At 39.2% G+C, this 11,957-nt stretch overlaps 1 protein-coding gene across 3 annotated transcripts in view; it reads right to left on the bottom strand.

Annotated features, from left to right (window-relative positions):
* Positions 1-2,217: 2,217 nt before the first annotated feature.
* Positions 2,218-11,957, bottom strand: part of MED20 (mediator complex subunit 20) — a 43,071-nt gene continuing 33,331 nt past the window's right edge. For 2 of the 3 annotated variants that reach the window (XR_002179325.3, XR_002179324.3), the window contains exon 5: positions 2,218-2,339. Coding sequence is in view for 1 of the 3 variants with exons in the window: in XM_033864269.2 (XP_033720160.1) it covers positions 2,310-2,339 (30 nt within the window). In the remaining 2 variants the exon portion in view is untranslated. The remainder of the gene's footprint in view (positions 2,340-11,957) is intronic. The other variant, XM_033864269.2, reaches the window with a different exon arrangement.

Genomic DNA, 11,957 nt, shown 5'->3' with positions numbered 1-11,957 from the left:
GTGGTTGAGAGTCTGCCTGCCGATGCAGGGGACACGGGTTTGTGCTCCGGTCCGGGAGGATCCCACATGCCGCAGAGCGACTGGGCCCGTGAGCCATGGCCGCTGAGCCTGCACGTCCGGAGCCTGTGCTCCGCAATGGGAGAGGCCACAACAGTGAGGGGCCCGCATACCGCAAAAAAAATAAAATAAAATATTTATTTATTTATTTATGTCTGTCTGTGTTGGGTAGTTACTGTGCACAGGCTTTCTCTAGTTGCAGTGAGCGGGGGCTACTCTTCATTGCGGTGCGTGGGCTTCTCATTGTGGTGGCTTCTCTTGTTGTGGAGCATGGGTTCTAGGTGCACGGGCTTCAGTAGTTGTGGCACGCAGGTTCAGTAGTTGTGGCTCTCGGGCTTAGTTGTTCCGTGGCATGTGGGATCCTCCTGGACCAGGGCTCGAAACCACGTCCCCTGCATTGGCAGGCGGATTCTTAACCACTGAGCCACCAGGGAAGTCCCCTTCCTTCTTAAAATAGGTAGTTGTCTGTATTACCTAAGAAAGTGCTGACAAGTCATAGAAAAGATAGCAAAGACATTTTCAAAACTATTATGATTCTATGAAGGAAGAAAAAAAGAAACTCAAGAAGACTTGTCCTTCAAAATAAAGGAATCTTTACAGAAAATGTGACATCACTATCTAGAAACAAGAGAATTGTGCATCCTTTTTGACATAGATATACTTTTATGGGTAAGATGAAACTATCATAGTCCGAAAACAGCTGTTTATTCATACATACCTGTAAGCATCATTTACACCGTAAGATATGTAGTAAGAGTCGAAGGTGTATAACACTATTCTCACACATAGTCTAGCAGCATACTCTGAGAGAAATGAAGCTCAAAGCCAAAAAGAAAACATTCATGAAAAAATTTAAAAATCCTTGCCATCAGGGTTGACCTTATTCAAAATGGTTTAACTCTTGCAGTGTATCAGAAAAAAATTTCATCTGTGGAAGGTTGGTACGTAAAAATGCTAACTGGGATACATAAGAAAATTATAGCTAACATTTACTGAGCACTCACTATGCTCTGGGCATTATTCCAAGATTTTATATAGATTAATTAATCTTCAACATCACTATGACATAGGCATTTTATTGTCCCCACTTATACCCAAGGAATTGAGGCACAGAGAAATTAACCTGCCCAAACGTCAAGTTAATAATGGCTAGTCAGGGACTTCCCTGGTGGCACAGTGGTTAAGAATCCGCCTGCCAATGCAGGGGACACAGGTTCGATCCCTGGTCTGGGAAGATTCCACATGCCGCGGAGCAACTAAGTCTTTGCGCCACAACTACTGAGCCTGCGCTCTAGAGCCCACGAGCCACAACTACTGAGCCCACGTGCCACAATTACTGAAGCCTGCTCGCCTAGAGCCCGTGCTCTGCAACAAGAGAAGCCACCGCAATGAGAAGCCCGTGCACTGCAACAAAGAGTAGCTCCCACTCGCTGCAACTAGAGAAAGCCCACGCGCGCAGCAACGAAGACCCAACGCGGCCAAAAATAAATACATATATTAAAAAAAGAAAAAAATAATGCCTAGTCAAAAACAGTCTGGCTCCTAAGCCCAAGTTTTTAACCAGCAGGCAAAGAAGAAGACATAACATACACTTATATTATCTGGGAGGGGGGGCTAAGTTTCAGATAGGCTTTGGTTATCTATAATGTTTGAATTATTGACAATAAGCATGTATGGACTTATGTAATTTAAAATTTTTATATCTCGTAAATTTAGTTACACCTTTTATTGGATTTTCTGTGGAATTCTATTTGATTATCACCTGACACACAATCTGCACTTGGTTAAATGAACAGGATCCCCAGGGTGAGCCTAACATCACAGCAGCTGGCAATATCTGGAGAGCGAGAAGGGGTTGCTAACACTCTTGAGAGGTCATGACAGACATAATCTCTATCCAACCACCGGTAAGCTTCAAGACCGACCCTAGACTTGTTTCAGTATAGGTGCTGGTCTCCAGGTCCCATCTTTTTCTTCAAATATAGCTGTGTCCCCTCTTAGCTTAAGTAATTCATAGCCCTCAGAAATTCACAAGGGTAAGAAAGGTGGTGAAAGCTCAGAATGGCAATAAAACAAAGATAGTGACTGATCACTGATCACTCACTCTAATAGTATACCAACCTTGGCCACCTATTACAGACTGGTCATACATAATACTATCGTGAATAGTTTTTATGAATAACTTTTTATTATAGTTTTATTTCTTACTCATTAAACAAGTTTTTTCCATCTTCTTCCATATTATTCCACAGTCATTGGTTAGGTTTCCTCTTCTCTATTACCTACAGTGGAAAAAAAATCTGTAAGGTCGGGCTGATATATAGTAAGAGAAAAGCAATTTCATGAATTTTACTTATAAATTCTAAAACAGGATCAGTGTAATACAATGCCATTTAGTGAAATCCCCACAAGTCCTCAAAATTGAGGTAAAAGAGTAAAAAAAAAATAGCTGTGATCTTTTTTTCAGCTAAGAGCAACCAGACAGTCATTTATGAAGAGGCTGATGGAAGTACGAAAGGTTTACTTCCTGAGAAATGCACTTCTGCATTTGTTTTAGGTTTTAAAGATTATACACTGTCTTTGCATATAACTTGAAACTGTCAGAAAAACCAAAACAAATTCATGGCAACAAAAATAATTGTGTTTCAAAAGCCAAAATTCTTTTTGTATAAATGAAATATGTTAATAATGAAAGATGCCAGGAGGTGACATCTTTGTGTTAGACGGGTTCATGACTTTTAGGTAAGCAGCATGCATTCTATACGCAAGGACACTGCATTAGTCAAAGTTATCTAGAATGTAGAATTTGGACAAATTACATGTATAATCAATTTTTAGGTTTCTGACACTTTATTGAGGAGGCAGGACTCAATAAGCTTGAGATTAATACACCGTCTGCCACCATGTAACAAGATGAAAAACTCTCTATTTTGCTATCCTAATAACTAACACAAGAATTCCTCTTAGAAGAAGCCTTCTTTGTGAAAATATGTTCCCTCATAGGGTCCCCCACCACTCATGTTCCCTTGGGGTGGACGGTTCCCTGCAGAATGCCTGTCAAGATCCCAGAATGACTGTCAAGAAAGGGAAATTGCTTTACACTAGACAAGGGGAAGAACTTATTTTATTTCTGAAAGAGAGAAGGATGATGAGGAGAGGGAAAGGAAGAGGAGAAAAGAATAGTTAGTACAGTGGAGCAAAGCTGGGGTTACGTGGGGGTGAAGTTCTCCAGTCAAGGGAAGTCTGGAACATTTTCAGAACAGGGGTGCCTTAATAGAAGTTGTATTAATGCAATATAGGGCTTACCCACCTCTATTTTGCCTCCTTTCTTCAGTTAGGTGTACTAAAAACACAAATGCCCTCTATGAATAGGGCCTTTCTGAGAATCAGAGAAGGAGCCAAGTATCACATCTGAGGGCACCATGGTGCACATCAGAGGCACAAAGCAAGAAAAATAGGTGCCTAGGAGGCAGAAGCAATTGCAAGATGATAAAACCCAGGAAATGCACAAATATTTTCAGGAAGAGAAGAGCATATAACTTCCACATTCTAGGTTGGGGGTTTGAGGCAACCTCATCCAGGAAGCTAAGCTGACATTGTATGGATGGGTGTTTTACATCCATAAAATTTCCCTCTTTACCTTTTTTTTGGGGGGGGGGAGGGGGCGCGCCACGTGGCTTGTGGGATCTTAGTTCCCAACCAGGGATTGAACCCGCACCCTCGGCAGTGAAAGCACAGAGTCCTAACCACTGGACCGCCAGGGAATACCCCTCTTTCCTAACCAAACAGCCTTACTTTCAATATGAGAACACCAAACCATTAAAATTAACTTAATTACTTTTAAATCCAAGTTATTTGAATTAATTCTGGATGTTCTCCAAAAGCTGACCAAATAATCAGTTCTATACTGAGCACCTAGGATACATTAACTACACAGAAGTTAGGCTTAAAAGCCCTATGAAATAGCTATTAATTTGAAGAGTAATGACTTCAATAATTATGATGGTGATCTTGAAAACTGGGAAATTATAATAGGTCAGCTTAATTCTGCAAACTTAATAAGACTACACACATTCAAATATTTTCCATCTAGGTCCCACTTATATTATTTATACTACTGTAATATACTTTTGAATGGGGGGGATGGAAATTCAGATATATAAAACAAATCACTGCAGCAGGAACTAAAAATGTGGATGACATCCCTTTAAACCATCATTAGAAATAAAGTCCCTAACAAGCACATTCCAAGTGTACCTATCATGAGTGAAACTTGCTGAACTCTCAGGCTTTGTGGCATGTGCAATGCAAGAGTATAGGATGTAGAGTAACAGAGACCAGTTATCATCACGGTGGCCATACCAGACCTTTTGCAAGTAATTTAACTTCTCTGAGCCTGTTTTCTCATCTACTTCAGAGCACTGGTGTAAGGATTAAATGAAAATGCAGGTAAAATGCTAGCATGCTGCCTGGCATGTAGCTGATGACTAAAAAATGTTTAGTTTCCTTCCTTTATCTTTCTACCTTTAGTTTAGAGTAATTTTCAGGGATTGAGGAGAAAATCCATTCCTGAAAACTTTACTCAACTTACTTTTATTCTGCCAAATAACAATGATGATGATGATGGCTGCTGATAACACTTATATAGCCTTTAATGTGAGCCAGACACTCATCTAAGCACTCTAACATATATTAACTCATTCAATTCTCACAATAACTGTGAGTAGGTATTATCTTTATTCCCATTTCACAGACACCGAAACGGAGGTACAAATAAGTTTGACAGCTAATAAGTGGCAGAGCTAGGATTCAAACCCAGGTTTCTGCTCTTAAGAAATACTAGCATCGGGACTTCCCTGGTGGCACAGTGGTTAAGAATCTGCCTGCCAATGCAAGGGACACGGGTTCGAGCCCTGGCCCGAGAAGATCCCACATGCCGCGGAGCAACTAAGCCAGTGCGCTGCAACTACTGAGCCCACGTGCCACAACTACTGAAGCCTGCACGCTCTAGGGCCCGCCTGCTGCAACTACTGAACCCACATGCCTAGAGCCTGTGGTCCACAACGAGAAGCCACCACAATGAGAAGCCTGAGCATTGCAACGAAGAGTAGCCCCCGCTCGCTGCAACTAGAGAAAGCCTGCGTGCAGCAACAAAGACCCATCTCAGCCCCTCCCCCCCAAAAAAGAAAATCTAGCATCAGCGACTAACATCAAGGGGACGGCAGCAATGCCCTTTCTTTAAGAGATCTCTAATATTAATGTAGTCAGGTAGGGAATGTTCAGATGACTTACCAAGTAGAAAAGATCCATATTTTACGTAATTAAGGTTATCTAAAATATATATATTTTATATATAGTTAAAATACAGATTTATATTACATATCTCAAAATATTTTAATATATTACATATTTCATAGTTTTAAAAGTTTAAAAAGTTGAACAAGAGAATATTAATAAATTTAAATCAGATAAAAATTTAACCAAGGGACATCCCTGGTGGTCCAGTGGTTAAGGCTCTGCACTTCTCTGCAGGGGGCACAGGTTCGATCCCTGGTCAGGGAACTAAGATCCCGCATGCCGCATGGCAAAAAAAAAAGAAATTAACCGAGACTGTAGCTTTTTCAGCAAGGTCAGCCATGTGGTACATTCCAAAATATAAACATTTATTATCCTTTGTTGTATCTTGTCTGTAACTGCCTTCCCCATAAGCTCCTGGAGGACAGCAGTAGCATCTTATCTAACTAACTGTGAACAACAGTGATGTCTAAAAAAGTGCCTAGTGCTCACTAGGTGCTCAATATTGATGAAAGAATGAAAAGACTGGATATTAAACAAAGAAAAAGTTTTCAAGTCCATCTGTTATTTCCATTTACATTCTAAGGCACTAACACTCTAGGCTTATTTCCCACCACCCATTCACTCCTTAATTTTCCTACCAGCAAGTCCTTGCTGGATTTAAGTGTTTCCCTTGACCCAGTCACATCTTTGCTCATATTCCAATTTATGAGCTCATGTAACAAAATGTCTTATGACAAAAGGTCTCAAGTATACAATTAACCAGAAGACTCATGCATGAATGCATGCATGCAACATATTGTTATGGCACTTTATGGTTTTCAAAGTGCTTCCCCACATATCTCTCAGATGCCTCAAGACAACCCTGAGAGTAGACAAAGCAGGTGTGATAATCCAGGAAGCTACAGCTAATGCTGATTGTTTTGGAGTGAAAACATATTCTCATTGTCTCTGCCAAACAGCCAGTGGCTCAGAACCTGAGTTAGATGCTTTCGCGGTAATTGGGCAGAAAGTCTATGAAATGACATATTTTTAAGTCATAATGTCATAAATAATTTTTTAAATCAAAAACGATCAGTCATATCTATTTAAAGGAAAAACAGGCCAAAAGGCTTGGAAAATACAAAGGCAGAGGAAACTCACACAACTAAATAAGGCAAAAGTTTACATGCATCCACAACTAAATAAAGAGACCTCATATCGAATTTTAAGAAGAACACAATTAAATCTCTCTTGGCCACGAAGTTAGGAAGCTCAGCATAGACTGGTGGGAAGAGAGAGAGTGAGATTAGGTAGCAGGAAGTCTGGGTCTCAGTCCACACTCTGCCACTGAAGAGCTATGTGATCTCCAGTCCCACTCAAATTTAAAATTCTAAAATTGTGTACATATCACCAGGGTAAGTAATAATGCAAAAAGAAACATAAAACATTGTGCAGTATGGACAGCCCGAACAAGGGCTTAAGATCTGCTGACTTTACAGTTCTGAGATTCTAAGTTATTAGTTTGCCATGGGTTTTACCCATTAATGGCTCTGAATAATGTTTTAAGTTCAAATTCAGGATCTCTGAACAGAAACTGCAAAACAGACAGATTTACGATTTTCTGTGAAACACAAAGGGTGCTAGGACTGCATTTATACACTTTGACCTTGGTTCAGAATAATCTAGGTGGTAAATTCTAAGTTCACTTGCCAAATGAATCTTATAAGCTATTTATTAAAATGCTTTTTCAAAAAAAATGCTTTTTCAGCATTAGACAGAAATGTGGTCCATGGGTTTATTTTATTTTTTAAATATTTATTTATTTGGTTGCGCTGGGTCTTAACTGTGGCAGACAGGCTCCTTAGTTGCTGCTCACCAGCTCCTTAGTTGCAGCATGTAGGCTCCTTAGTTGCGGCTCCAGGGCTCCTTAGTTGCAGCTCACCGGCTCCTTAGTTGCAGCAGGTGGGCTCCTTAGTTGCTGCTCGCCAGCTCCCTAGTTGCAGCTCACCAGCTCCCTAGTTGCAGCAAATGAGCTCCTTAGTTGTGGCTCACCAACTCCTTAGTTGTAGCAGGCAGGCTCCTTAGTTGCAACTCGCTGGCTCCTTAGCTGTGGCATGTGAACTCTTAATTGCGACATGCATGTGGGATTTAGTTCCCTGATCAGGGATCAAACCCGGGCCCCCTGCATTGGGAGCGCAGAGTCTTATCTACTGTGCCACCAGGTAAGTCTCGGTCCATGGGCTTATGAAGCTGTGTTTTACAAGTGTAAAAGTTCCCTATGTGATCCTCCCTCATGTCCCACCCCAGGTTAAACACTGTCCTGATTATTATCAAGAAAGTTAGAAATTTGCTTCTCTTTATTATGTTTCAAATAACATTCTGGTCTTAATTAACTACTTAATACAGAATAAAGAAAATACAACCTTAGCCAGATTGGGAATTCCTCCTCACCAAAAAATAAAATGACCTAAAAGCAATAGCATAATATGCTTACATTCTCACTTATCCACGATAAATATATACAAACAAAAGCAAGACCGAATCCCATTTAGTTTGTAGAGCAGCAGTGTCAGCCACAAAAATGACCTTCCATATAGCATGTGCTGGAGTTGCTATTTCATCACTGTGCTTAAATATAATCCTGTTTTTTATAATCTCCACATACGATTAATATTACTAATTGGTAGAGTTCAGTCTGCCAGCATTCATTCAAGCCATTTTTAAAGCATTAATTTGGTCATTACCAAGCACATTTTATAAATACCATACAACAATTTTATCAGCACAGAGCAGCAAATTATAATGGGAAGAGAACATTTACAAACATTTATAATACTTTTAGTAGATACCATGCTGTGTGAGGGGTTTTCATATATATTTGCTCAGTTAATTCTCACAATGAGGTAGACATCAGCAGCATTTTACAGATGAAGAATGGATACTCAAATGGTGATTAGATGACTAGTCCAGTATCATACAGCAAGAAAACAGCAGTGCCTAGGCCCAAGATAATCACTTTAAGTTGCCAGTAACTCCACATCAGCGGCAAACAACATGAGGTTTATTTAAGTAAAGTTTTGTGCCATGGTAAAACTTAGTTGGCAGACAGCAATATTCTAAGGCACTTTATATGCCTTGTTCAGGAGCTACTGAGCTGTAAATCTGTACTCCTTCTACAGAAACAGTATCTAATTTTAAAATTGAAACATAAAGACTTGTCACTACAGCTAGCTGTTTTTAGAGAAAACATTGTAAAGGAAACATTAATTCACTAAATAGAGTCAGTAACTGTCGTATAAAGAAGCTATCTCTTGGTGACCATATCTAAACAAGCGCCAAAAATTACTTGTGTCTTACAAACATAAAAGTATATTTTAAAAGAATTTTGAAATATTATATTAGAAAATGCTTCCTATAATCAAAGCTCTTCTTTTAAAAATTTAACTCTAAGTGAAATATCACTATTCATTACACTACAGATATAAGTGATATTATTGGTTTTCCCTGAAAATTCCCATAAAAAATAACATTTATAAAATAAACATTTTAGGAGTGCTCTGAAATGGACAATACTAAACATATAATAAGATTTAGATAACTTGATGGACTGTATATCTGTGTCAAGCAATGAGAAGATATTTGGTCAAGATCTAACGCCTGCAGAGCTTTCCAACTCTGTATTGTTCTACCTTGTGATCTGGTTAGAATATTCAAAGATACAAAATAGATGCAGATATTAAAAATATAAAATTGCATCAAATAATAAGACAACACCCTAATTAGGTGTAGTTAAGAGAGCAGGTTTAGGACTCAGATTGGCTGGATTAGAATCCCGGTGGGACCAAATTCCTAGCTCCATGACTCGGTTTCCTCACCTATCTCATACAATTATTAGGGAGTTACAATGTGTACAGAGTTCAGAAAACTCAGTGGCGTGAGGTAGGTGATCAATAAATGTTACCTATTATTTTTCTAGTATTACGTTGTGTAAAACATAAAATATACGGGCTTCCCTGGTGGTACAGTGGTTAAGAATCCGCCTGCCAATGCAGGGGACATGGGTTCGAGCCCTGGTTTGGGAAGAACCCACATGCGGCGCAGCAACTAAGCCTGTGTGCCACAACTACTGAGCCTGCGCTCTAGAGCCCGTGAGCCACAAATACTGAGCCCACGAGCCTAGAGCCTGTGTTCTGCAACAACAGAAACCACCGCAATGAGAAGCCCACTCGCGGCAACTAGAGAAAGCCCGTGTGCAGCAATGAAGACCCAATGCAGCCAAAAAAATAAATTAATTAAAAAAAATATATATATATATATATACACACATGTAAAAAGACTAAAGACCTTTCATTACTGGGCTATTTTTCAAGTTTAGAAATTTAAAACATAATAAAGAGAAGCAAATTCCTAACTTTCTTGATAATAGTCAGGACAGTGGTTAACCTGCGGTGGGACATGAGGGAGGATGATGTAGGGAACTTTTCCCCTTGTAGGATGTTACTCCAGCTTTTGTTTTACTAGTCTTTAAAATGTACATATGTTTTAAAATGTATTTCACGTATGTCATATTTCACAATTTTAAAAAATTGGAAAAGTAAAAGTTAATACATTTCTAAAGAATAATAATGAGAAAGCATTATTTAACCTTAGGAGAGGATGAGAGGAAAAAAACAACAACAACAAGAAAACAATGCTTTATCATTCTAAGTGTTCCAGGTACTTCAGATTATGTATGCAACAGTTTAGCTCAGTCAAGGAAAGATTTCCATTGGATTCCACTCAATCCTAAGAGACATTTTTCTCTGTGGGTCAGTTGTTTTAAAGGGTGTCATTGATTCACTAGGAGCACCTCTTTATAATCATGAAATCTGGAGAGTGTAAGGAAGCTCAGAGGGCTTCTATTCCAACATGTTCACTTTCCAGTTAAGGAAACATTAGACTCCTTAGCTTCCAAACAGGCTTTCCCCACTCTGCTCCCAGCTGTTATTACTAGTCACCAACGTGACACAAAGCAAGGGGCAAAGCCCATTCTTTCAATCGTCTCCTAATAGTGACTGGAGAAAAGGTGAGTTTTCCCAATCATCAGCACCTGTCAGTGTCCTAATGTGTACCCCAAAGATGCTGGGACCTACAGAGGAACCCAATGCCTCAAAGAAGGCACTCCATAAATATGTGTAGAAGTGAATTTATTCAAAAGTATAAAGCAGGGTTTCTGCCCCCAAGAATTTTACATATAAATAAAAATCACCAAAGAATCCTAGTCAACATACAACGAATTCGGTAGTGTTCTGGGGCAAACGGTGCAAAGTACAAAATATAGGAGGGAAAGAGAAATAAGACAAAAGATTTATGTCATGGGGTAAAATGCAGGAAGGGGTCCTGGAAGAGGAGAATTGAGAATTGAGTTTTGAAAAATTGATAGAGAAAGCATTCTAGGATTTCTCCAAAGAAACTTGACATTTTTACAAGAGTTTCCTTTTTCCACATTATTTAAACATTTTAACAGGGATATTAATTTGTTCTAAATAATTTTATCTGCTATAATTACATTCAGGAAAGAGTTTCTGCCCTCCCTGACAAAGAACTTTTGGAGGCCACTGAAAAGTGAATAGTAGGAAGAAAAAAGAAACCTTTTAAATGCTCAATATAAATTCTTCAAAACAGAAACATCTTTAAAAGGGTAAGACACAACTTTTCTTGAGTTTTAAAGTTCACCCCAATAAAACCAGACCCCAATCTTTAACAGGAAGAAGAACATTAAAAAAAAAAATTCCATGACTGCAACCTAAAGCCCACACTAAACTAACAGGACATTTGGGTGACATAAGCCATGATAAAGGGCTCCTATTTCCAGCTACTTTGATGAGAGAAGACAGAACCACACTGGCAAGGAAAAGAACACTGGGGAAGAGACTCAGTTCTAGTTCAGGACAGATAAGTGACCATAGGTAAGCCACCTCTGCTCTCTGGGTCTCAGTTTCCACATCTGAAAAAGGAATATTTAAGTTACTTAATGACCTTAATTTCTATTACACTATCTGCAAACTTCCTGAAGTCATTTAGATGTCATTCTCTCATAGCAAGCTATAGGCTAGGCATTAATCCAAAGGGGTAGCAAAGACCAAATGAATTTATATCTTGTACAATTCTGTTACTGTAGCAAAATTTTTCAACTGCTATAAACCATCTACCTATTAAGTAGTGTTGAAACAGGGCATCAAAGAAATAAATTTGGATCTTCAATGAAAATTGATGCATTGAACACCTTCATTTACCTCTGCTCTCTCCCTAACTCCACTAAAATGGCATTAAAAACATGAAATTCATAAGGACAAAGACTAGGAAAGGAAACAACTACAACCAAGTTTTTGGAAGCTGAAAAGCAGATTGATTAGCTATTTGATTTAGCACAGTAAAGAAAGCAAAAACTAAGAGCATGTTAAGGGGAAGCTCAGAGCAAACTGAATTGTGCTGGGAAACACCAGAAAAGCTCAGAATGATCTGAAAGTGGGAACAGCAGGCAGGGCTGAATAAAGGAGCACAGGGTGAAAGTTCTACTCCAAGGTTCCCACCCTGACTCCAAGCAGCCACTGGTCAGAGGAAGGGAATTTACTCTCTGGAAA

Source organism: Tursiops truncatus, chromosome 10 (assembly GCF_011762595.2).
Source record: "Tursiops truncatus isolate mTurTru1 chromosome 10, mTurTru1.mat.Y, whole genome shotgun sequence".
Classification (NCBI taxonomy): domain Eukaryota; kingdom Metazoa; phylum Chordata; class Mammalia; order Artiodactyla; family Delphinidae; genus Tursiops; species Tursiops truncatus.
The sequence above is the reverse complement of the archived record's forward strand: the minus strand, read 5'-3'. Positions and strand labels throughout refer to the sequence as shown.